Below are 26,796 nucleotides of genomic sequence, written 5' to 3' on the forward strand. Positions count from 1 at the left end.
GACACAGGAAGGATGGTCTGGTGGACAGAGTCCTGGCCCAGGAGACGAGACCTGGGTTTACAAGCCAATCTGCCACTCAGAACCTTGTGACTTTGGGTAGCTCATTCCCATTGCTGGAGCCTCTTTCTAGGCTGCTGTAAAATTGGGGCAAGAATACCTACTTTAAAGGCTCCTGTGGGGATCGATCATAGTAATGTACGTAAAATACTTAGTAAAAGTGAGTTCTTTCTAGCCCTCACGGAAACCTGTAGGCTCAGGGAAGGAAATCCATTTACCTCAAATCATCAGCTAATAAGCTACAGGCCCAGAAAGATCTTACATTTTCTGCCCTGTGGATCGGAGCTCTTTCAGTCACACTGCTTTACATCCAGGATGCTAATTCTCTGGGACCCTGTGAAATCACCGCCTGCCTGCGCAGGCGAGCACGGGAGAGAATCAGGCATCCTTTGAGCCCCTTTACTCCCAGGAACTCAGCCATATTCCTTTGTTCTAATGGTCCTCTAACTCAGTGAAGAAAGGTCAATTTATTGCTACCACTTTCACTACCCCTCCAATCCTTGACTCTGCTCTTGACACAGCAGCCAAAGTGGCATCTCCAAAACGTAAGTCGGATCAGGTCACTCCCCTGCTTAGACTGTTCAGTAGTTGCCCGTGCACCTGAAAGTCAAACTCGACTGGGGCTGCAACACCTGGCAGGACCTGGCTTCTGCCAGAACCTCCAACTTCATTCTGGGCCATTGGGGCTGGATTAAAACTTCAGAAACTCTAAGCAGTGGAAAGACAATGCTGCTTCTGCCATATGAAATTAGGAATAAAAGCCATACAAAACTGTAAAATAAATCAGAGGTCTTTGATTTTATTTTTGAAATCTTGTTTTTTCTTCTTTTTCTCCTCCTCTTCCTCTGCACTGGCTGCCTCTCTCTGCCTACTCCTGACCGGCCTTCTCTTTCAGTTCCTTCGGGGCTCCCTGCTCCTTCTTCAGGCTGCACCATCGGCCCGAACTGCACCTCTCGCTCGTCCCTCAGCATCACTGTAAAAGCCTGACATTCCCAGAGAAAGCTTTCTCTGGGTGATTCTGACCAAATGAGCTCCCTGGGTTAGATGTGTTTGTACTTGATGTGTGTCTTCTAGCTGACCCATAAATTCACAAGCTTGTATACTCACATTGGCACATTTATGGTCCATGACAGTGTGAAAAACACTGAAATTGAGGAAGGTGCACTGGTTTTGGGGGCACGGAGCCCAAATCTTTGCCTCAGCTTTGCTACAAAGTTTGTGTGACCTAGAGCAAGCTAATTTACTCTCTTTGGGGCTGTGTCCAGTGTCATCAGACATTCACTCCCTGGAGCATTCAGCCATTCATTCACTGATTGTATTAATTCATTCAGTCAGTCATTTCTCACTGGGGCTACTAAAGCCTGTCCTTTATGTCAGGATGCCAGGGAATCAGAACAAAATCAAAGCAGGAATTCATGGTGGGGTACGCAAGACAAATATACAACACTTAATATATAAAACTAGGCACATGGACACATGTACTAATGAGAGGTCAGGCAGCTGCTGGAGAAGCCCAGAGGTAGCAATTACCTCAGATCTAGGGTGGCTTTTTTGAAAAAGTGACCTTGAAGGGTTGAGAAAGGCAAAGGAGAAATGCTGCCCAGAGACCTGCCTTTCAGGTTTGTGGGGTATGTGCAGGCTCTCTGAGGATGGCCTCTTCATTTTACAATTTTCACCTTGCTTTCTGCGAGTCTTGCTCTTGTCCTGTCTTTTCAAAATTGCCTCTTCAGGGCTGCCTCAGGATCTTTCTAAATGACTTCCTGTTGCCTAAGATTAAGCTCAAGTTCTTTAGCCTGGTAGTAAGGTTTCTCTCACCAGACCCCGTGCTCCTCTTCCAGCCTCTTTACCTGTTGCTCCCCATACAACCTTTGTTTCAACCAGGTTAAAGTATACAAAATGTCATGGCCCGTGCCTCAGTGCCTTTGCTCAAGCAGTTCCTCCTGCCTCGAATAGTCTTTCTCCTCTAGAAAGCCTTCTGCAGTTAGCAATTTCCTTTTCTGTGCTTCTATTATACTTCATATACCATTTTAATGATTGTACTTACTGCTTTGTACTGAAATGATCTACCAACTCCTTAAAGGCAGGGATTCTATATACATGATTTCTGTAAATGTAGTAGTTCCCCGGGTGAGGTACCTGGTAAAGGTCTGATGGATGTTTGACTCAATGAGTAAGTGAATAGAGGAAAGAGGACTCTTGAAAGAAAGGAGACAGATTTTAATTTAATTAAGTTTGAGACAGCAAAAGACCAATTATCCCTATCTTGCTCTTATTTACAAGGAAGAAAAGGAAGTGAAACGAATTGGGGTAGGTTTAACTTTTTGGCTGTGCAAACAGAATGTTCAATTTCAGTACCCAACATGGTAATATAAGTAGCTGTTGAAACACCAGCTATCTTTTAGCTAAATGGATCTAAGCTCTCCTAATCGTCCATCAACACATTTGTGAAGCCTACTTTGACCTTGCCCACCAGACCCAGTGGCTTGGGTCACTTTGTTACCCCTCATCCATGATCCTTCTTCTATTAGTGGATGTATATTTTATTTGGCTACCTTAGAATCCACACTCCTTGAACATGGATACATTTTTCTGTAGGGGATATATAGCACTGCATAAATATTATAACAATTTAATCCTAAGCGATGACAACATTTTTATGTTGAAGCATACAGCTTTATTATGGAATAGGATCTAAAATAATATAAGAATTTTCAGAATGAAGTAGGACATATGGAAATGACAGGTAACCTTTATTGAACACTATATCCAAGGCACTGTGCTAAACACTCACATGCATTACTTTGAATATTTTGCCAACAGCTGGCTATTTCAGTTCGCGGCCATGTCCCTAGCAGTGAGGGTTCCAGTTCTTCTAGTTTGTGGCACGTGAGTAGAGAAGTTTGAAAAGGGTTGTTTACATGAGGTCTACATTTCCAGTGCCCAATAATCAATCTGCTGCAGAGTTGCACCTCAGTAAAGGTTTGTGGAAAAATGGATCCTGCTCCCCCTGCTGGAATATCCTTTTCTACCTACCTGCCTGGCACATTCTCACTGGTCCTTTGATACCCAATTTAAATGTTCCCTCTACTGTGAAATCTGTTTCCTCTGGCTCCTACAGCCCCTGGACCTTCCTTAGAACCAGCACTCAGCAACTGCATTATCACTCTTCGTTTACTATTGGACTTCCCTGTAAGGAGGGCAGCTCCTCTGGGGAGGAGTCCAAGTCTCATTTCCCAGCACCTAGCAAAGGGCTTGACACAGGGAAGCCCTCAATGAACTTTTTTGTTGAATGAATGAAATAATACAGTTAACTAATATTCAGAGACTCCAAAAAGAAATGATTCTGGGTCCTGTCTCTACAGGCCCACTTTATAAACTTGTGCAGTGGGTTAAATGGTGCCCCCCTCCCACTCTGCCCAAATGAGTCCATACTCACAATGGAGGAGTGGCTGGGGGCGGAGGGGTAAAGGCAGATCAATATCCTGTAGAACAACTCAATGCTGTTTATTATAGACACAATTGCTATAGACGCTATCATTGTGATCAAGGAAGTCTTCATGGAAGAGATGGCATTTGGGGGGCCTTCACTTCAAAACCAAAAACATCTGCATTATCTGTCTACATTAACTGTCAGCCACGGGCAATCCAGAGATGAAAGACAAGAACCTTTTTCTTGAGAAATTCAGTATATCTGTGTGTGTGTGTCTACACGTGTGTATTGCACACGTTAAGAGACAATGCAATAGAATAACGAGGAATATGCTAGAAGCAAGATTCTTAATCAGGATGCCAGAATGAATCAGAGAAGCCTTTTGGAAGAAGGGATCCCAGCACCAGATGAGATTTGATGAGTAAACATTAGGAGAAAAGTCACAAAGGCTTTCTAGGGACAGCATAAGCAACCCCTTGTAGAGAAGAAACGGAGCCCTGGGTGCGTAGCACACCTCGTAGGTCAGCAAGTAGCGAGTGGAATGCGAGGAGGGGATGGGTTAGAACTGGGTTAGAACTGGTCATGGAAGAGCTGGTGGGACTGCCTGACGGGTTTTTGAGTCTTACTGCATCCTGCGTGGTGCCTTTCTGCCAAACCATGGAGTATTTCCTTTCTATCCCCGCACGATGACTGCAGCATTTTAGGAAAAGAGTGTTTAGGGAGCCTGCGACTAACTGCAGACTAGTCATCGCGATCCAGCTGGCACCGAGAGTCCCAGCCCTCTCCGCCAGTTACTATGGGAACTAGGTTAGGGCGGAAGCGGCTCCGAAAACTGTCTCACACTAATCAGGTGACTCGCTTGCCTCCTGCACGTGACACCCAAGTCTGGGCACACACACTACCTAATCAGACCCCGCCCCTGTTTCCCTTTCCTGAAAACTGACAGCGACCTAGAGCAATGGGCTTTGCGGTTCCCCAGGAGACCCCGCCCTATGGCAGTGAAAAAACCAATTAGACTTGGAAAAAGAAAGCAACGCCCCAGGTTTTACTCGGGTTTGACAGACGCAATTTAGGCCATCCTCGGGTCCCTCCGCCCCCATTCCATTCGGCCAGAGACGGACAGACCTTCTACCGAATAGCGCATCTTCTCTCTGTGGTTGGGTCCCGCCCCTGTGTGAGCTAAACCAATGAGCAAGCCAGGTCTCAGCGGGTGGCGGGGGGTTGCACTGCGGTAATATGGCTCTTCCTTAGCCCGCGGCGGCGGCGGCTTCGGCGGCGCCCGGAGGTGGGGTAGAGCAGTTCTGCTCTTCGGGTGGCGGGTGTTCGGGCTGCAGGGGCTTTGCGGTTCGTGGCTGAGCAATAGTTGCGGATGCCGGAGGAGCGCTGGTCCTGCCGCTTGGCGGCCCCTGGGTCAAGATGAGCGCCTTGGTGCCGATCGGGGGCCCGGTTCCCCCACCGCCCCCAGGCCCGGCCACCGCTCTCCCTCCAGGTTCTGCAGCGCGGGCCCTGCATGTGGAGCTGCCGTCTCAGCAGGTAACCCTACGGGCTCGCGGCGCTCGGAAGGAGCTGGGAGGAAGCCGTGAGGGGATCCGTGGGCGGCGGGCTGTCCCCGTGCCAGCGGGAGACCCCGAGAGGACTGACGAGGGCGGTCCGCAGGTCTTGTAAGGGAAGGGATCCAGTGATGGCTGAATCTCTGGGATAGCCCGGAGTCCTAAGAGAAATCCCATTTCTGGAGTTGGGCTGTGAAGAGACACAGTGAAACTCCCCGGGGGCCCAGCCTGATGCAGCTTTTCCCCACCGTTAGGCAGCTGGGGATTCCCTTTCGGAGACCCTCCCCCTTATCCCTCTTCCTAAGGGACCGGGGGAAGCCCTGATGCCCTGCCAGAGACAGGGACAGTGCTTTTTCTTTCTCAGCCCAATTGCTGAGAATCCATTTGCTACTTTTCCTACTGGAGCAGCGAGGAGTCTTTAAGATTTCTAGCTTTTACTTTTGATTTCTTAGTTATGAACAGCTTCTCAAGAGTAATTCTCTAAGACTTTGGGTGTTCCTTCCAATTCTCTGACCCTCAAGGAACGCATTTTGGAGATTTAAGGGGCTCTTTCCTACCTCATTTCTTCAAATGAGTGTATGCGGAAGGAGTATTTGATGCATATGTATATCCATGTCCCCATCCTTTTGCAGGAGCCTGATGGCTTCTTGGACCCACGTTGTAGGGGGTGATAATAAAGAGCACTGAGTTTGGGGATGTGACAAGATCTTCTGTATCACACATGTATCCGTAGAGTACTTCTTCCCTTCTTCATTCCCTTGCCCTACTTCTATCCCCCAAGAGGAGACTTTGCAGGAACATTAGCTTTAAAGAGACTTAAAGAAAGAACCTTTCATCCTCTTCATTCCTCACAACTCTTATGAGATAGCTATTTTTATTAACTCCATTTCGTACTTCGGGAAACTGAGGCTTAACGATGCAGAATAACTAATTCAAAGTCTTGCAGTTATTAAGCGATGGGGCTGAGTTTCAGAATCCAACGTCTGACTTTGTAGCCCATGCACCTGGCTGTATACTTGAGATTTGAGCACTGCCTTCACACAGGACAGAGCCTGTTCCTTTATACCCTTTCTCCAGCTTTCCATCTGTCAGAGTACCGGGGAGAAGGGAAGGCTTCGTAAAGGGGAAAGCAGACGTTCTGGGCAGAGGGTAGATGGGAAACGGGGTGGATTTGAATGCCGGAAAGTGTGTGTGGGGTGTTGCTAAAGGGAAGAGGGGAGTGGAGGTAATAGTTACAGTGGTGGCCAGTGAGCTCAGTTGTTTGCAGGAGCAAGGTGTTTGTGCATGTGTCTGGGAAGAGGGTTTAAAAGACTGGGATAGCATGTTCCCTGGTTTTGTGGTGCTGTGGGAAGTGAATTTGTGGGGAATATTAAGAGTTTCTGGGGAGTGAGGTTTGGCTCGTATTTATGAGGTGCTGGGAAAGAGTGAAAGTCTTGGGGAGAGAGGAGCCTAATCTCTGGAATGAGCATGAATATGAATTATTTGTGTGTGTGTGTAGGTGAGGTGGATTGTGAGAGCAGACACTGGGAGAGGCAATGGTGGGTACCATTATAAGCAGCCTGGAGAAATCCTTAGGAGTTGAGGGCCTGGAGGGGGTTAGGTTGGGTGAGCTTTGGGGAAATGTGGCACTAGGAAAGAAAGCAGCACCATTGGTTTCATAGAGCCTGTTCTCTGATGACAGTTCACAGCTGGACATTGGAGGAAATAATCCAAACATACTCTCCATGGAATAAATTCAACTGCATTGCGAAGTGTTTGTCAAATTCTGGGCTTTGGGACGAGGAATATAGAGTGAGTTAAGTGTACAGTGAATGCTTCCTGAGTGCTGAGTTTGGTATTTACAGCTTTCTGGGGGTGTCATCCTTGAATTCTTGGAAGGCAGCCTGTAGTGTAACAAAACACTTTCACTTTTGCACTTGATACTAATTTAGCTTTCTGGTCTAAATGCTTAACTTTTATATATAAAAACATATATATAAACATTATATATATAAATATATATAATTTACATATATATAAACATTTAAAAAGAAACATTTTTGTTAGTTATCTTTATACAGTAAACTGCACTGATTATTGGTACACAGCCTGATGAATTGTCACAAAGTGAACACAGTTATATAATTACTACTTAGATTAAGAAATACATCCTAGAAGTCCCTCTATGTTGTCTTCCATCCCTTCCTCTCCTTTTTCTCTGAAGGCATCACCGTTTTGGTTTCAGACACAAAAGATCAATTTTTACCTGCCCTTGAACTGTGTACAAATGGGATCATGCAAAACATATGACTGATTGGTTGCTTTTGCTCAGTATTGTTGTGAGAGTCATAGGGTATGTGTGTGTATGAAACTTTTGTTATTATTAATTTATTATCTTTTGTTTTTGCCTGTGGCTTTTGCAGAATTGCACAGGTTTAGATAAATTGGAAATCTTACTCATTTTCTTTCAAATAACACTTTTTAAAAATCATGTCACTTTAATAAGTACTGTTTAATGTGGTGTCAATATTTCTAAACAAATAAGCAAACCCCATTGATTTAGCATTTCTGTGGGGGGAGATCCTCCCACAGGGCCCCCTTGCCACCATGGATGAGAATAAGTCTACCAAGACATGATCTGCTTGGGGAGGAAAGGTGGCCAATCTTTCAAAGGAGAAGGGCCAGGAGCCCGTTCCTCAGTGGGCATTTATTGGGTTTAATTGCATAGGAATGCAGGGCGTATATGTAAAGCTCATCAATCATTGTCAGGCAGTTATGATCAAACAATAGATAACATTAAAAAAACTGTGAGGGCTATTTAGAGTCAGGGTCAGATAGCTAAAGGGCCATAAAATTTTGGGGGAACAAACTCAGTTTATGCTTGGACCCTTATTTAAATTGAGGGTATTAGCAAAGTAGGTTTCATAGGATTCTGCGCATTCTTTCTTAGGCCTGATCCCCCAGGGAACCCACCCTTTACTGCACAAGGCAGCACCCACCTCTAGCATTGTTTCAGGCTTAAGTCAGGCAGGGGAAGTAAGGCAGCCAAGAGATTAGGAGCCTTCTTGCAGACAGAATGAAGACTCAGGCTACGTCAAAGCTGAGGGGTGAGGGTCTGTCACCCCCTTTTTCTAAGTCCTTCCCTGGGGGCCCCTTCACAACCATGCCTGTCTTAGGTTGTCCCTCCCTTGAGGAATCATTGGCTAACCAGTCATCAGCCCAGGGCCAAGCAGGGTGAAGTAAAAGGGGGCAGAGGCGGTGCCCCTACAAGGAAGATAAGCTTCGTCTCCTTAGTGGTGAGTAGTCCCCAACGTCTTTTTACTCAGCCTTAGCCATGAGGGATTACAGCTTCTGAGACCAGTCAGGGTGATTCTCAACAAATTTCTACTAAAGTTGATTATCTCACAGCATAGATTCAGTGGTTTCCTAGCCTACTGCTAAAGGAAGGTTTTTCCACTTTGGCACTGTTGGCATTTTGGTGGGTAGATGGATGGAGCTAAAAATCTTACAGCTCCATCCATGGCCACTACCCACAATATACCAGTAGCACCTGCCCAGTCTGAGCAATCAAAAATGTATTCAGAGGTTGCCAGAAATTCCTTAAGGGGCAAAATTACTTTCTTCTTAAGATAGAGAGTATCCCTGCTATTACTCATTTAGTCCAGTCTCCATTAAATCCCGTTGATTCTAATGGCTGTAATGTTTAAAATAGTAATTTATAATAGATTAGTTCCAGAAGTATTGGACCACCCCCATCTGCCTCCAGAAAAAGATTTATTTTGTTTTTGCTTATAGAAAGTTCACAAAACTTTCAGTGTTGGGAACAATGTATATGATCTAACTTATTTTTGTCTAATTTTAATCTACTTGTCTTTAAAAAATCAGTTAAGACTGCATGCATACCTCCTGAACTTTTATTACCTGTATGGGTACTAACTACAGTCCATAATAGCTATTTGAGTCTGTCAAATGGAACTACTACTTAGTCTTTGCCTGCTTTTGCTTCTGTATGGTCTTACTTTAACTGTAATTTCAGTATGAATTAGTCACACATTTTGAAGACTTGTTTTTGCTCTGTAATTTTTGGTTGAGGTTTGTAATTACATAGTGACTATGAGTTCATCTGAAGAATAACTTCCTTCACACCCTTAGATGTAAGAGTCTTGAAATAAAAAGCGTACTTTGTGATAGTGACATTTAATTTTCCTTCAAAGTTTCATTGAGAGCATTTCCTTCCCACAGATTTCCTCACATGAGTATGATTTAACTATGTTTCTCAGATCTTCAGAGCGGGTGTGGTGGGGGGGCTTTTTAGTGGTTGTTCAGTCACCCTTTTGGGGGGATGTCACACACTTATTTAAGATTTGGTAAAAGCTGTAGACTCTACACTTAACATACATAAACACAGTGTTGCATGCCGGTTTGGTTTCTTTGAAGTATAAATAGGAGAGCTCAGATTAAACTTGCCTAACCCAGTCTAATCCTTTTCTATTTCAAATTAAAAAAATTTTGCAATTTAATATTGTTCTTCTTAGTTGTCCATGTCCACACACATACACCTATGGCATTTTGCATAATTATGTCTGGTTATGTTTAACTAACCTCCCATTGGTAGATGTTTAGACTCATTCCAGTTTTTCTGTATTACGTTGTTGCAATGAGGATTTGTATATAATTCTGTAGGATAAATTTTGAGTACTGAAATAATTCAGTTAAAGGACGTATACGTATTATTACCATTCTATTATTATATAATTACTTTAGTTTTAGAAAGTGTTAGCAAAGTATTTGCCAAAAAGGACATGCCTATTACATTGCTACCAAATTAGGACAGGACCTGTATCCACTTTTTGTCAAATTTGGGGATCACAAGTTCTCTCAGTTTTTCCAATCTGATTTTATGTATACACGTTTTGTATGTATATTTGACCTACATATTTATATACATACACATACAGGGGTGGGCAAATATAGGTTCACAGTTGTGTAGAAAATAATACAGTAATTAGCCCTGGATGGTGTGGCTCAGTGCATTGAGCACTGGTCTGTGAACCAAAGGGTTGCTGATTCGATCCCCAGTCAGGGCACCTCCCTGGGTTGTGGGCCAGGTCCCCAGTAGGCAGTGTGCACGAGGGAACCACACATTGATGTTTCTCTCCCTCTCTTTCTCCTTCCCTTCCTCGCTCTAAAAATAATAAATCTTTAAAAAAAGAAAATAATATAGTAATCAATAAATAATAATATAAAAATAAACTTTTGCATATTCACAAATGTAAATATATTTTTGCCCACCCTTTTATTGTTTTTTAAATGAGCATTTCCTTAATTACTAGTTATACTTTAATAGTTTTATTTTTGTATATCGAGTGCTATGTTAATTACATGATCTAACCCTTATAGAACCCTGTGAGCTTTAGTATCTTTACACAGATTTGTGTAGTATTCCTTTTATGAATTGCTTTTTCATGTCTTTGGCATTGATTTTTCCGATTGCTTACTTATGTTTTTCATTGATCTAAGAGCATTTCTTCTTGTCCTTTTTTGGGAGCGGGGGTGGTATATTCGTGCTATGAGCCTTTATCTTCCTTGACCTTCTTTGGAAGTAAGTATATGCATTGTTATTATTATCTTTGTTCGTCATCTCTCCTGCACTTACTTTGATAACTTTAACCCACTACCCCACCCATTCTTTGGGAAATTGCTTTCCCTTCTCCATGTGGTCTTTTTTTTTAAATTAAGATATATAATCGACATTAATTTCAGGTATAAATGGTATGATTTGATGTTTTATTTGTGGAAGTTTTAAATTGACTTTATTTTTTAGAACAGTTTTAGGTTTATAGAAAAATTGTGCAGAAAGATCCCATACATCCTACACCCAATTTCCTTGATTTTAAATATTTTTCATGGGTATGGTACATGATTTACAATGAATAAACCAGTATTAATATATTATTATTATTCAGATTTCCTTAATTTCAATAATTGTGATAATGTACATAACATAAACGTCGCTATTTTAGTTAAGTGCACAGGTCAGTGACATTAAGTCCATTCTCAGTGTTGTGCCACCCTCACCACGGCCACTTTCGTTCCAAACAGAAACCGCCCTGTTAAATAACTCCCCCTGTGTTTCTCTCTTCAGTCCCTGCTAAATTCTGTTCTCTGTCTCTGAACTGACTTGTTCTTGATACTTCACATAAGCAGAATCATACAATATTTGTTTTTTGTGTCTGGCCTATTTTATTCAGTATGGTGTTTTCAATGTTCATTCATGTTATAGCATGTCTCAGAAGTTCATTTCTTTTGTAGTAATAGTTTGGTGTGTGCATGTACTACATTCTGTTTAAACATTTCATCTGTTGATGGATCTTTAGTGTTTACTTAGTGAACTTGTTCTGGAAATCCTAAACACCACATTATATGTATTTTTTATCTTCTTATCCCCCTCTTGTTTGTGACAGCTCCTCAGACTTTGTTTTTCACGACTTTGCCAGTTTTGAGCACTAGTTAAGTATTTTGTAGAATACCCCCTTTATTGGAATTAGTATTTTTTTCCCTTCATGATCAGAATGGGGTTATGGGTTTTTGGGAGGAAGGCCAGAGAGGTAAAGTGCTATTTTCATCATATCCTTCATATCAAATGTACATACTGTTAGCACGACTCATCACTGTTGGTATTAATCATCTTCACCCCTGGCTGAAGTAGTGTTTGTAAGTGTTCTCTTTTTTAAGGTTACTCTCTCCTGATCACCTGTCCACACTGTCCTCTTTGGAAGTGTCAATCGCAGGTCATAGGTGCCAGGTCAGTGTCAACAGGAATCCCCAGTTTGCAGTGTGGTGAAGAAGAAGAGTTGATTCAATGCAAAGCAGTGTAATCATGGTACAGCTTGGCTGTGAGGCAGCCCTAGGGTGAAGTGGCCCTGGGGCCAGGCAGACCTGGGTCCCAGGTCCTCTTGGGCTAGACAGCTATGTTCTTTGCTGGTCTGTTCTGCCCTGCGCTGGTCTCTTTTGCTCTGCTCTGTCCTTTCTGCTGTTGTATGGTATGGTGTCGTGTGGTATGGTATGATAAGGTATGGTCTACTCCAGTGAAAGACATCTTAGGTGTTTCTACTCTAACCCTGCCTGGGAAATGGCAGTCTTTGGTGGAAAGGCAAAGTGTGCTCCTAAGTGCCACTGGGAAGCTGGCTTATATAGATAGAAGTCCCTGCCCCTGGCCCCTGATTGGTCTGTCCTTATGCAAATAAGGACTGAAAATTTTTACAATTTGATTGTCCAAAAGGCACTGTCCTGATTGGTTGGTGAAGCAGCTGATGGGGGAAATATAGCTGTGTACTTCTGATTGGATGGAGAAAGCCTCGATCCTACTGGTTGGTACAGGATTCCAGAAACTCCTTTATAAGGGCAGGCTCAGATGGCAGAAGCATGTTGCATAGTGCCAGGCAGGCAATTCAGTGCAGAGGCAGGTAGTTCAGTGAGGGCTTCTTGAAGTGCAGTTTGCTTGAGAGGCCCCTATGTAGAAATGGCTGGGCTCTGTTTCTGTTTATTTTTATTTCAGCCCAGTTAGCCACCTGGAGCCCTGCTTAGTAGATATCATCTTCTTCAGGGTCACAGAAGGAAGTCACTGTGCAGTGGGAAGTTATGCTCCCTACTTGAGGGCAGAGTGTGTACATAAATTACTTGACATTTTTCAGCATGGGAAATTTGTATCAGTAGCCACTTCCTTTTACGAATGAGAGATCTGAGGTCTAGGTACTTTCTTAGGGTTCCACAGTTTGAGCGTTGGGATACATGCTGGGTGTTTGACAGCCAGTTGCTGTAGACACCCACTCTCTGTAGGGGTGTGGTGAGCTACAGGGTTTGGGACCATCATGCTTTGTATTTTATTTCTTATAGCACTGTGCTGATTATGTAATAGGAATTCAGTATATGTTTATTATTTCATTTTATTTGTATATGGATCATTCCTTTGAAGAACTTGACAGCCTAAAGAGAGAAAAAAATGGAATTGAAAAATACAAGAAAAAAGATAGAAGCACAAAAACTTTATAAAGCTTAATTTAGTTGTGCATGATATGTATTTTCAGCTTGCATATTTATGTTTATCAGATCTTACTTTTGTCCATCTAATATAGTCATCTTTTTTTGTTTTGCTCTGTTTTTAAAAGACCTGTTTTGTTGCTAAGGCCGCTGAAGGTGGAGGGGAAACCATCATATCAGGAATGTATATCCCATGCAGCTCAGTAGCTTGCTATGCAGGTTTATTCCTTCACAAATATTTATTGAGCCCCTTCCTTGTGACTGAAATAAAAAAAATAACTTATAGTTGTGTATCTATAAAATAAAACGATGCCAATTTTTGAACTGCTTTGAATCTTATAAACAAAATTATATGAGGGACCTGCAGAAACTCAAAGAAAACATCAGCATCCTAAAGTCATTATTTTTATGTGACAAAAAGCCATCAGGAATTTAAGATTTTTTTTGTGGTTTTTCCTGTGAAAAATTGTATTTTCTTTTGAAAGGAAAAACTTTGTTCTTATTTAGTATTTAGATCTCCACAGGGTTACAGTTCTTAACTTTGTGGCAGAAAATTCAGAAGTGAAACTGACTGGAAATAGAGCAGGAGCAGAATTGAAAGTGGTAAAATGAAGAATTGGGTCTTTATAGTTTCCAAATGTATACTTTGATAATATGTGTATTTTTACTTGTCAGACATATTACTGCTGGGGGGAGGGGAGCTGGCAGAAAGAAATATTTGTCATTTTTAATGTACTCATATGTGTGCAGCTACTAACAAGGGGTGTTTTAGGAAAACTAAAGACATTATGTTAAGAGGGGACATTTTAGCTTGTATATGGACTTTACTTTTGGTTTAATGACATCAGTCATGTTGTGAGCAGAGTTACATCTTTTTAGTACATTGTATTTTAGCAGTTGCATCCTTAGATTATCCAGGCAGAGGAGCACATGGAGATTGGAAAACTTGACACTGGAACTTTTAAAAAAACATAATTTATAGTATATCTTCTTGGTTCAGTATTATATAACCCTTGTTTTCCATCTTTAGGAAGGAAACATGAATTTTGAATTGTTGAATTTATAGGTGCAGAATCTGAAGCCCTCAGGTGAAACTCCTTTCCTGGCCACAGCCATGGTCCACCTGTTTATTCCGGCCCTCAAGGAGTTAATGAGGAGTGTTCCTTTAACAGATCTGATCTGGGCCACCTGCTGCTCCTGTTAGCAGCAGACACCTGACCAGACCCGGGGTCTCTCTTGAGCGGTTCCACTGTGCTTGGCTGAGTATTTTGAGAACTTGTTTCCTAAACTTATCTCTGTGCTTTGACGCATATGCCCATAGCTTCGGGAATTTTAGCTAGAAGTAGAATGGGAGGAAGGCTGCATTTTAAACTTCTCTTTGCAGGCAGAACACTCAGACTTCCCTCCAGCCCTCCCCTTCCCTGCCCTGCCCACCCCCCATCACTCTCTTATGGTGTACACTAGAGTGAAACTTTGGAATGTCCCTCTGCAGTCTAAGTGATCGGTCTTCCTGTTTTGTCCCTGGGTACTTACCATGCCTATCCGTTTTTGAATATTCCATTTAAGAAGTCCCACTTTTTCAACTGTTTACATTTGTGAAACAAAAATTTAAATCACCATCTGGTGATTGTGGGTTTTTTGATGTCGGGAGTTTTATTCTGTGTAATATTTGATGCTGATTGCCATCGACCTCATTTACTCTACTTTTGTAAGGAATTGAAAACTCCAGCTGAGTGCGTTTGTTAGTTAAGAGGCTGAGATGGGTAGTGCCAAAGCTAAGCACTGGCACCCAGCACTTCGGAGTCTTGGTCTGTTTCTTCGTCCGTAGCAATACCCGGCACTTTTTCCCACCATGGTTTGTAGAATGTTGTAAAAGATGCATTCAGATTTTTTTTGAAAATAGTGAGGAAAATTAGGAGGTTCAAACTGGCAGCTGCCTTTGGCTTTTGTTGGTAGAGTCCTGAGTAAGAAAAAAGATACAAAGAAGTAAAAATGGAAATCAGACCTTTGTGCTCCATTATTTCCAGGAAAAATTTGGTGTTCTTTAATATGACTTTCGTTTTTTGACCTATAAGTAAGTAATTCATATGTCTATGTTAGCTTAAAACAGATTTTGAGTCCAGAAGTAGAAGAAACTGATGGGATGAACATTTTCTCACCAGATATTTATAAAGTACGTTCTTTGAATTTTGTTAGGCCCAGGATTAGAAACTGTATATCTTGTTTCCTCCAATCTGCTCATGTCTTTCAGAGGATATGAATTACTTCCCATCACAATTGCAGTCATTTTTTTTTGTGTAATATAGGAAAACTGATTTTTTTAAAATGCAAAATGAAAATAACTTTAACATTAAGAAAAAAATTTTTTAAACTTTGTCTACCTTAATGACTAGAGTGTCATGGAGAAAATTGGTACTGCTGTTAGAAGTTCCAAGTTCATGTGCCCAATGCTTTGAAAGGCTAAAACTCAAAACTTCAGAATATGGCATAAGGAAAGGTTTATTAATTGAGAAGGCACCAACTGAAAAGATGGGAGAACCAATTCTCAAATTCATCTCTGGAAAATACAGAGTTCAGCCTTCTTTTATGCCAGGGCAAGGGGAAGTGGGAGGGGCAAGAGGTGATTGACCACTGCATGCTTTGGGGGGTGGGTAGCCAGCAGGGGCGGAAGGAAGATTGTGCTAGTTGCTATGAGTCTAGTATGAGATTCCTGCACATCTTTGATGAACAATACATAGTTTCCTTATCTTCTCAAGCCACAACTAGAATTTTTCTATGCAAGACTAAGCAGAAGCTATTAGCCTGAAGGCCTTGGGAACAAAGCGGGCTTGAACAAGATGGAGTCCAAGAGACTGAGCGTTTTACTGTGCCACTGCTTTCATCCACTAAAACATTGATGTCTAGGTATATATGAGAAACAACAATATGAAGAAGACTTTCTTGAAGTCTTCTCCTGAAAATAGATCACGAAGCAAGGTAGGCAGGTGGATTATGGGTGGGGTGCTCCTTATAAGTCTAGGGTATTTTACAGGACTGTACTCATTACAGGATAGAATTGGTCGCATTATAGAATTGTATATATACCCTGGCTGATGTGGCTCAGGGGATTCAGTGCTGGCCTGCGAACCAAAGAGTTGCCAGTTTGATTCCCAATCAGGGCACATGCCTGGGTTGCAGGCCAGGTTCCCCAGTATGGGGGATGCAAGAGGCAACCACACATTGATGTTTCTTTTTCTTTCTTTCTCTCTTCCTTCCCCTTTCTAAAAATAAAATAAATAAAAAATTGTATATCATAGGTATTTCAGGTTCGTTTTCATGAATTGACTTGATGGAATTTACTCTATGTGGAAGGTATTTAAGATATACATAAAAATGTAGGACAGATGTCCAGCTGCTCTGGAGTGAGTGTTTTACTTTGGATATTTATATCTTTCTATCAAAAACCAACAGGCTGATTATTAGATGGGACAATAAAATTGCAGAATTTCTTAATTGCACATTAGTTGCATTTTTTGATATTACTCGAACTCGGTTATCTGAAGATCATCTTGGTGTGGCATAGTGGATGGGGGACAGGATGGTCAGGAATTTGTCTCCAAAAGTGGAGATTGTGAAGCTGAGTAATGAAGAAGGATTAGGTGTTTGTGTACTTAATTGTACACATTCATTTTACTCCACCTTTGTGGTTACTATCTGCTGCCAGCTTTTCCTCCAGACAAAATTCATGGTTCATTGTCACACACCGTTACAGTAATACCCTTTAAAAATTATTCGTGAACAAATTTCTACTTCTATTTTTTTATCTTTTGCTGAAATAGATACTTTTGCTTTATCTTTTATCTTTTACCTTGTGTCTTTTTAAAATTATATATTTTTATTTATGCTATTCCAGATGTCCCAATTTTGTCCCTTCCTACCTGCATGCCCCTGGATCCCACATATATGCACTTTGGCTGCTCTGTTCCCTGTGCTGTACTTTATGTCCCCATGACTATTATTCTGTAACTACCTATTTGTATTTCTTAATCTCTTCACCTTTTTTACCCATTTCCTAACCCCCTCCCATCTGACAACCGTCAAAACATTTTCTGTATCTGTGATTCTGTTTCTGTTCTGCTTGTTTGTTATTTTGTTTTTTAGATTCAGTTGTTGTAGATAGGTATTTATTACCATTTTATTGTTCAGAGTTTTGATCTTAAAGAAGACCCTTTGACATTTCATATAATGCTGGTTTGGTGGTGATGAACTCCTTTAGCTTTTTCTTTATCTGCCCTTTGATTCTAAGTGGTAGCTTTGCTGGGTAGAGTAATCTAGGTTGTATAGGTCCTTGCTTTTCATCACTTTGAATATTTCTTGCTAATCTCGTCTAGCTTGCAAATTCTCTGTTGAGAAATCAGCCCCCAGTGTTAGGAGAACTCTTGTAGGTAACTAACTGCTTGTCTCTTGCTGCTTTTAAGACTCTCTTTTTGTATTTAACCTTTGGCATTTTAATTATGATGTGTGTTGGTGTGGGTTTCTTTGGGTCCATCTTGTATGGGACTCTCTGTGCTTCCTGGACTTGTAGGTCTGTTTCCTTCACCAAGTTAGGGAAGTTTTCTTTCATTATTTTTCCAAATAGGTTTGCAATTTCTTGCTCTTCCTCTTCTCCTTCAGGTACTCCTATGATATGAATGTTGGAACACTTGAAGTTGTCCCAGAGGCTGCTTTCACTGTCCTCATTTTTTTTTAGATTCTTTTTTCTTCCTTTTGTTCTGATCTGTTGTTTTTTGCTTCCTTATGTTCCAAATGATTGATTTGATTCTCAGCTTCATCCACTCCACTGTTTCTCTGTAAGCTGTTCCTTATTTTAATTAGGGTATCCTTTGTTTCTGACAGTATCATTTTGATGCTGCTGAGATGTCCTCACTAAGTTCCTTGAGCATCCTTATAACCAGTGTTTTGAACTCTGCATCTGGTGGATTGCTTATCTCCATTTTGTTTAGTTCTTTTTCTGGAGATTTGATCTGTTCTTTCATTTGGGCCATGTTTCTTTGTCTTCTCATTTTGGCAGCCTCCCTCTGTTTGTTTCTGGGTTAGATAAAGCTACTACATCTCCCAGGCTTGATAGAGTGTCTTAACATAGTAGGTGTCCTGTACAGGCACCAGTGACACAGCTGTCTGTATTACGCCAGCTGGGTACTCCAGGTGTGTCCACTGTGTGCGGTGTGTACAGTCTCCTCTTGTAGCTGAGCCTTGATTGCCGTTGGCATGCACAGGTAACCCAGCGCCCGTGTTTGTCCCCCGTCACACCGCATTAGCTACAAAGTGATCTGCAGATGGCTGTTACTTTGTACTGGTCTTAGAGGTGCCTAGGTAAGGCCATGCTGTGAATTGAGGTCGGCTGCTGCCTGGGGTAACTTAGTAAGAGGTATGGGGCTTAATGAACCAGATGCTGCTTGTCTGAGAGAATTTAGGAAAATCTGACGCATGGGCCAAGACAAACCACTCATACTGAAAAGCAACTGGAAACAGCTTGGGTGGACCTGAAAGTTGGGTGTGGCAGAGCCTCAGGGGATGATGGGGCAAACAGTGTGAGCCAGGTTGATGGAGACTCAGATGTGGCACTGCCTGCTGGTTCTTTTGGGGGGTGGGCTCAGAAAAGGAGCACTGGCCTCTGCCAGAACTTCTGTCTGGTAGAAAGCTGTCTTCCAGTTCTTGCCTGATGTTGGACAATTCACTTCCTCCCTGTAGGTCTCTGATACCTTTCAAACTGTGGCTCTGGTGCTGGAGCTCAGAGTGAGTTAGTCCCAGTAAATCTGTGCATGGGCCTGTTAAAGAGGAAGTGCCTGGGATTCCAACAGTTTTTATCTTCCACAGCCTCAGTCTCTACTGGTTTTTACAGCCAGAAGTTGGCAGGACTTCTCTTCCTGGCATTGGAACCCTGGGCTGGGGGGCCTGGTGTGGGGCTGGAACCTCTCACTCCTGAGATATTCCACCCAAATTTTTGTCTGCCCCATGTGGATGTGGGACCAGCCCATTCTGTGTCTTCACCATTCCTACCAGTTCTGCTATGGTCCTTATTTAATTCCAGTAGTATGACTTCCATTCAGCTCAATTTCTGACAGTTCTGAATGATAATAGTTCTGTGGGTTAGTTGTAATCTTGATGTGGTTTTGGGAAGAGGTGAGCTGTTTTTACCTATGCCACCGCCTTGACTGAAGTCCTGCCTTGTGTTTAGTAGCTAATCTCTTTAAAACCATTCTCGTAGTATTTTTAGCCACAGTGGTTAGAATCATCTCCCCCACATAACAGGTGAGAAAATCAAGGCCCAGAAAGGAACATGAAGTTCATACACAACTATTCTGGTTCTAAATTCAGACTTTCCCTACCATCTTACTCTGTTTGCTTGTTGGCTTTAAACTACAGTTTTCCAATTTCATCTTTGCCTCTAACTTCACAAACAGACTGAAGGCAGGTGGATAGATTTTGAAGATATAGGTAAACCAGCACAGACTGAGGAAACTTGAATGTGATCAGTAATGATAGTACTGTTATCGAACTCTCCTGTGTGCCAGCACTGTGTCTGAGTGCCGCACGTACTTCGTTTATTCCTCATCACCACTCTGGGAGGTAGAAGCTGGCATTAGCTCCATTCTGCAGATGAGGTACCTGAAACGTGGAGTGGTTAAATACATTCCCAAATGAAGTAGCAGAGCTAGAACTCAGTGTTCGGGTAACTGGAATAAATATCTGATTTTGAACTGAAGCACACTTTGTTTTTCAGGTTGATTTAACTGAACTCAATTTGTACAAGTCTCTAGAACTGTTTACCCTTGTGCTTAGTGGACAGACTGTTGCCCAGGAGTTAGTGTTCGTGTGGTGGGTGGCTTATCTGTCTGCTCATCTATTCCTCTTCTGCCTGAGCATCTGTGAAAGTCTTTCCTTATTATTTGCTCTTAAAAACATCAACACTTCTTGGTTCAGAGGTGGAAATGGGCCAGAGGCCAGGACTTTTACTTTTATTTAATTTATGTGGAAAGATAATCAAAGGCATTTAGACTTCTGTTTTATTGTGTAGTTCCTGGCACACCATGGGTACTAAAGAAATGTTCAGTTACCTTGGTTTGTTCGGGTGCAGTGTAGAAGAGAGAATTACAAAGCTATGAGGATGTTTGTGAATGGTGACAGCTTATTGGGACAGATTGGGATAAAAGATCATACTGGAAAGTGTAGTTTAGGGCCTTTGGATTTATTTAGTAAAGCTTGGTTATAAAGAGAGGACCTTCTTGGATAAAGGCAACATGGCTTAGTTCTAAGGCAAAGAGAAGGAAATAATGGGAAAGAAATAATGAAAGTGAAGACATGAAGATTCTGGGTTAGATTTACCAAGTTATAGTTTGCTAGTGTCGGTGGGTTTCAAACGTAGATTCTGCCTGAAATCAGTAGATTAACATTTACTACCTTAAGCTGTTGTTTGCAGAGAAGGAAGTTGATACATCTATAAGAGAAGGAAGCTGGTTTTTCATAGTACAAGAGCAGTAGCTTTCGGGCAGTGAATAAAGGATGCGGAAGAGAGGAAACCTGCCAGAGATATTGTGAAGAAAGAACTGATGAGCTGGATGGCCGATTAGGAAAGGAGGTGGGAATATGGACATCTGCCAGGCAAAGGTGTCTCAAAGGCTTTGAAACAAGGTAACTGGGAAGCAAAAACCTAGTGTACATACACATCCAGTAGGTAAAGCCTGGGTCCACATCTTGATTTTGCTGCATATTAACAGTGTGAACATAGATAAATCCCTTTATTTAGGGCTTCAACTTTAGTATCTTAAAAAATGAGTAAAATGCTTTAGCTTATTAAACTTAAAATGTACATGCAAATTACCCAGGGATATTATTAAAATATAGATTCTGATTCAGTAGGTCTGTGGTGGGACCTGAGATGAAAGTCCTTTACAATTTTTTAAAAAGATTTTATTTTTGTTTAATTTTTAGACAGAGAGGAAGGGTAGGAGAAAGAGAGAGAGAGAGAAACATTGATGTGTGGCTGCCTCTCACATGTCCCCTACTGGGGACCTGGCCCACAACTCAGGCATGTGCCCTAGACTGGGAATCGAACTAGTGACCCTTTGGTTCACAGGCTGGCGCTCAGTCCATTGAGCCACACCAGCCGGGGCTAAAGTCCTTTACAGTTTTTCAGGCAGCTTTTCAATAATCATTTTATATTGTTATTCTATTATAGTTGTCCCAATCTTTCTCTCCTTGGCTTTCTCCCCCAACCCCACCCCCCACTCCCACAGTCAGGTTCCATACTGTTGTCCATGTCTATGGGTCATTCATACATGTTCTTTAGTCCCTTCCTCTTCTTTACACTGTTATTTCCCTTCCTTCTCCCCTCTGGTCATTGTCAGTCTGTTCCATGTTTCTATGCTTGTGGTTCTATTTTGTTCATTAGTTTATTTTGCTCATTAGATTCCTCTTATAGGTGGGATCATATGGTATTTGTCTTTTACCAATTGGCTTATTTCACTTAACATAATATTCTCCAGTTCCATCTATGCTGTCACGAATGGTAGGAGTTCCTTCTTTCTTTCTGCTGCACAGTATTCCATTATGTATATGTACCACAGTTTTTTGATCCATTCATTTACCAATGGGCACTTAGGCTGTTTCCACACTTGGCTGTTGTAAATAGCACTGCTAGGAACATAGGCATGCATAGGTTCTTTTGAATTGGTGATTCGGGATTCTTAGGGTATATCACCCAGCAGCGGAATCACTGGGTCAACAGGCAGTTCCATTTTTATATTTTTGAGGAAATTTCATACTGTTTTTTACAGTGGCTGCCCCAGTCTGCATTACTACCAACTGTGCACTGGGGTTCCCTTTTCTCTGCTTCTTCACCAGCACTTGTTGTTTGTTGATTTATTTATGATGGCCATTCTAACAGGTGTGAGGTGATATCTCACTGTGGTTTTAATTTGACTCTCTATGAGGCTAGTGATGTGGAACACCTTTTCACTTGTCTGTGGACAATCTGTATGTCCTCCTTGGAGAAGTGTCTGTTCAGGTCCTTTGCCCATTTTTTAATTCGACTCTTTGTCTTCCTCGTGTTGAGTTGTATGAATTCTTTACATATTTTGGAGATGAAACCCTTGTCTGAGGTATCATTGGCAAATATGTTCTCCTATATGGTTGGTTCCCTATTTATTTTGATGATGGTTTCATTAGCCATGAAGAAGCTTTTTAATGTGATGTAGTCCCATTTTTTCCCCCTTTATTTCCCTTGCCCTAGGAGATATATTGGCAAAACTATTGCTACATGGGCTATCTAAAGTTTTCCTGCCTGTTTTTGCAATAGGACTTTTATGATGTCATGACTTATATTTAAGTCTTTTATTCGCTTTGAGTTTGTTTTGTTGTATGCTATAAATTTGCGGTCTAGGTTCATGTTTTTGCATGTACCAGTCTATTTCTCCCAACACCAGTTATTGAAAAGGCTATTTTTACTCCATTGTATACCCATGCCCTCTTTGTCAAGTATTAATTGACCATAAAATCTTGGGCTTATTTCTGGATTCTCTATTCTGTTTCATTGATCTCTGTGTCTGGTACTCTGTGCCAGTACCAGACTGTTTTGATTACAGTGGCCTTGTAGTATAGTTTGATATGGGTATTGTGATCCCTCCTATTTTGTTCTTCTATCTCAAGATTGCTGAGGCTATTTGGGGTCTTTTTTGATTCCATATAAATTTTAAAAATATTTGTTATAGATGTGTGAAATATGCCATTGGTATTTTTTTTATAAATTATTTATTTATTTATTTATTTATTCAGAGAGAGGGGAAGAGAAGGAGAGAGGGAGAGAAATATCAATGTGCGGTTGCCTCTCATGTGTCCCCCACCAGGAACTGGCCTGCAACCCAGGCATGTGCCCTGACTGGGAATCGAACCTCGATCCTCTGCTTCACAGGCCCACACTTAATCCACTGAGCTACACCAGCCAGGGCTGCCATTGGTATTTTAATAGGAAGTGCATTGAATTGTTGAGTCAGTAGACTGCTTTGGGTAGTATGGACATTTTAATGATGTTAATTCTTCCAATCCATGAACATGGTATATGCTCCCATTTATTTGTATCTTCCTTAATTTCTCTCTTCAATGTTCTGTAGTTTTCTGAGTATGGGTCATTTACCTCCTCGGTTAAAGTTATTCCTAGGTACTTTATTTTTCTTGTTGCTATATTAAATGAAATTTTTTTTCCAGTTTCTGATATTTCATTGTTGGTGTACAAAAATGCCATTGATTTCTGAATACTGATTTTGTATCCATCCCACTCTTTTGCCAAATTCACTTATTAGGTTAGGTCCTTTTTTGGTGGAGACTGTTGGGTCTTCTATGCACATTATCATGCCTTCTGAGAATAATGACAGTTTTACTTCCTTCTTTCTAATGTGGATGCCTTTTATTTCTTTTTCTTTTCTGATTGCTGTGGCTAGAATTTCCAGTACTGTGTTGAATAAGAGTGGTGAAAGTGGACACATTTGTCTTGTTCCTAAACTTATGAAGAAAGCTTTTACTTTTTGCCTGTTGAGTATGCTATTGGCTGTAGGTTTTTTATGTATGGCTTCTATTATGTTGAGGTATGCTCCCTCTAATCCCACTTTGCTCAGCATTTTTATCATAAATGGGTTTGAATTTTATAAAATGCTTTTTCAGCATCTATTGATGTGATCATGTGATTTTTGTCCTTAATTTTGTATTGTGTTTATTGATTTGTGAATATTGTACCATCCTTGCATCCCTGGGATGAATCCCACTGATCATGGTGTATGATATTTTTAATGTATTACTGGATGTGTCTTGCCAATATTTTGTTTGTATTTTAGCATCTATGTTCATCAAAGATACCGTGCATTTAAAAGAATGTATATTTTGCTTCTTTGGGATGACAGGTTTGTTATATGTCAATTAAGTCTGTTTGATCTAGAGTGTTGTTCAGTGCCACAGTATCCTTGTTGATTCTTTGTTTAGAAGACCTATCCATTGTTGACAGTGGGTGTTAAAATCCCCTAGGATGACTGTGTTGTTGTCAATATGTTTCTTGAAGTACTCTAAGGTTTTCTTTATATATTTAGGTGCTCCTGTGTTGGGTGCATATATGTTTACAAGGGTTATATTCTCCTGTTGGATTACTCCCTTCAGTCTCCTGTAGTGATTCTTTGTCTCTTTTTATGGCCTTTATTTTGAAGTCTGTTTTGTCTGATATAAGTATTGATATCACAATTTTGTTTTCATGTCTATTTGCTTGGAATATTTTTTTCCATCCCTTTACTTTCAACCTGTGTAGATCTTTTGTTCTGAGATGGGTCTCTTGTAGGCAGCATATATGCGGGTCATGTTTCCCTATCCAATCAGCTATTCTGTTTTTTGATTGGAGTGCTTCATCCATTTACGTTTAAGGTTATCATTGATAGGTACTTATTCATTCCCATTTTTTCCGTACCCGTGTCTCTCCTGTATTTCTTCTTTTTATAGCAGTCCCGGTAGCATTTCTTGCAGTGCTGGCTTGGTGGAGATGTACTTTTTAAGTCTTCTTTAGTCTGGGAAGCTCTTTATTTTTGCCTTCCATTTAAAATGAGAACCTTGCTGGATAAAGTAGTCTTGGTTGTAGGTCTTTGCTTTTCATTACCTGAAATATTTTCATTCTATTCCCTTCTGGCTGTAGTGTTTCTGTTGAGAAATCAGCTGATGGCCTTATCAGAGCTCCCTTGTATGTTTTTCCCTTGCTGCCTTTAGGATTTTCTCTTTGTCTTTAAAATTTTTCATTTTAATTAAGATGTGTCTTGGAGTAGGCCTCTTTGGGTTCATCTGATTGGGACCCTCTGTGCTTCCTGAACTTGTGTGACTTTTTCCCTCGCCTAGTTATGGAAGTGTTCTGTCATTATTTTTTCAAAGAGGTTTTCTATCACTTTCTTCTTTTCTCTTCCTCCTGATATTCTTATGATGTGAATGTTATTATATTTCATATTGTCCCGAAGCTCCCTTAAACTAATCTCTTTCTTTTTTGAGTCTTTTCTCATTTTGTTGCTCTGACTGGGTATTTCTTTCTAGCTTGTCTTCCATCTCATTGATTCAGTCCTCTGTTTCATCTAGTCTGATATTAATTCCTTCTAGTATATTTTCCATTTCAGATATTGTATTCTTCATTTCTTCCTGCTCACTATTCAAAGTTTGTACTTCCTTTTTCATTCTGCTATAGTTCCCACTAGTTCCTTGTAGCTCTCATAAAGTTCCATGCAGTTCTCACTGAGTCTGTTGAGCATCCTTATAACCATTATTTTTAATTCCGTATCTGATAGATTGCTCGCCTCAATTTCATTTAGCTCTTTTTTGGGGGATTCCTCCTTTTCTTTTGATGTGGGGTTATTTCTTTTTCTCTCCATTTTAGGTCACACTTTTTGTTTGTTTCTGCATCTCAGGTTGCTCTGCTTTCCCTGCCCGTCTTCATGGGTGGACGTCTGTGGTAGGACTTCTCTTTGTGGTGGTGCAGTCTCTTCGGTCCCCTGATCTGGATGCGCTAGGGTTGCCCTTTATTCAGTTTAGGTGGGCTCTTTGGTTGTGCTTGGGCTTTAATTGTTGATGGCTCATTCATTGGTGGGTTTTCCCAATCCGTATGGCTGACCGGGAGTCACCACCCCTGCTACGTCTTGTACATGCCCGTTTTGAAGTGTCTTCTGTACTCCTTGGCTTCCAAACTTCATATTAGCTTAGATTACGTCGAATGTTCCCTTTATTTGTCGGAAGATTAGCCTAGTATCCAAGTTGAGGGCAAGAGCAAGTGGATTTGGCTTTCGCCTATTTGGCTGCCATCTTTTCTCTCAGGCAGCTTTTATATCCATTATTTCATCTGACCCTTAAAATAACCGACAGAGGGAGGCATGTAGGAAGTATGCAGGAAACATCTCCATTTTATGGAAGGGGAAACAGGCCCAGAGAGAGTTAAGTGATTTGCCCCCTGGAGATAGAGCCACCCTAGAGTTCAGGATGTTGACAGTAGGTTGAGGTCCTACCACTGTGTCACACTGCTCCTTGTAGTGGCCATTGCAGGTACCTGTGCTGTGGTTGGTTGCTATCCGCTTGTTAAAAATGTACATTTAGTTTTATTTAAAAAATAATAATATATTAATGTGAAACATTTTCAATAGGTGTACAAAGGGATATGGCGAAGGGTCTCCACACACTCTGTGCTCCAAGTACCCATATTCCATTTCCTGGGGAAACCAGTGTTGTTAATTATATTTTATGCATCTCCAATAATTACATAATTATATTCTTTTTTTTCTTAGGAAACACAAATGATAACATGTTAAACATATTTTTCCTGTTTTCCAATTTATCCTCCAGGTTATCCTGTGTAATTCTGTGTCTTTCTTTTTTGGCCTTATATTTCTAAGGTAACAGTGCTCTAATAGTCGCTCATCAAAATTATACTGCTGGATTTTTTTTTTAACCTCAAATTGGCCTTTTTGTGTGCACCGACTCCAGTACTTTCCTAAGATTCTATATTCTGGGATCAGGGAATGCCGTGTCTGTGTCCTCACCAATCCTAACACGGTCTGTGGAGAAAATGCCAGCGAGATGGAACCGAACAGAATAGGAAACGAGAGGGAAGGGGTGAGAGGCCCGCAGAGGAAGGGATCGTATCCAGGAAACAAGGAGGAAAAAGGCAGGCTTGGACATTCCAAAGACTGCAGTGGATAG

At 41.2% G+C, this 26,796-nt stretch overlaps 1 protein-coding gene across 2 annotated transcripts in view; it reads left to right on the forward strand.

Annotated features, from left to right (window-relative positions):
• The first annotated feature begins 4,686 nt into the window (after positions 1–4,686).
• UVRAG (UV radiation resistance associated) overlaps positions 4,687–26,796 on the forward strand; it is a 281,275-nt gene continuing 259,165 nt past the window's right edge. The window contains exon 1 of one of the 2 annotated variants that reach the window (XM_037131554.2): positions 4,687–5,020. In XM_037131554.2, the coding sequence (XP_036987449.2) occupies positions 4,904–5,020 (117 nt within the window). In that variant the 5' untranslated portion in view covers positions 4,687–4,903. The remainder of the gene's footprint in view (positions 5,021–26,796) is intronic. The other variant, XM_037131552.2, reaches the window with a different exon arrangement.

The sequence above is a fragment of the Artibeus jamaicensis genome, unplaced genomic scaffold, assembly GCF_021234435.1.
Source record: "Artibeus jamaicensis isolate MK-2021 breed Jamaican fruit bat unplaced genomic scaffold, CSHL_Jam_final contig_64, whole genome shotgun sequence".
Lineage (NCBI taxonomy): Eukaryota > Metazoa > Chordata > Mammalia > Chiroptera > Phyllostomidae > Artibeus > Artibeus jamaicensis.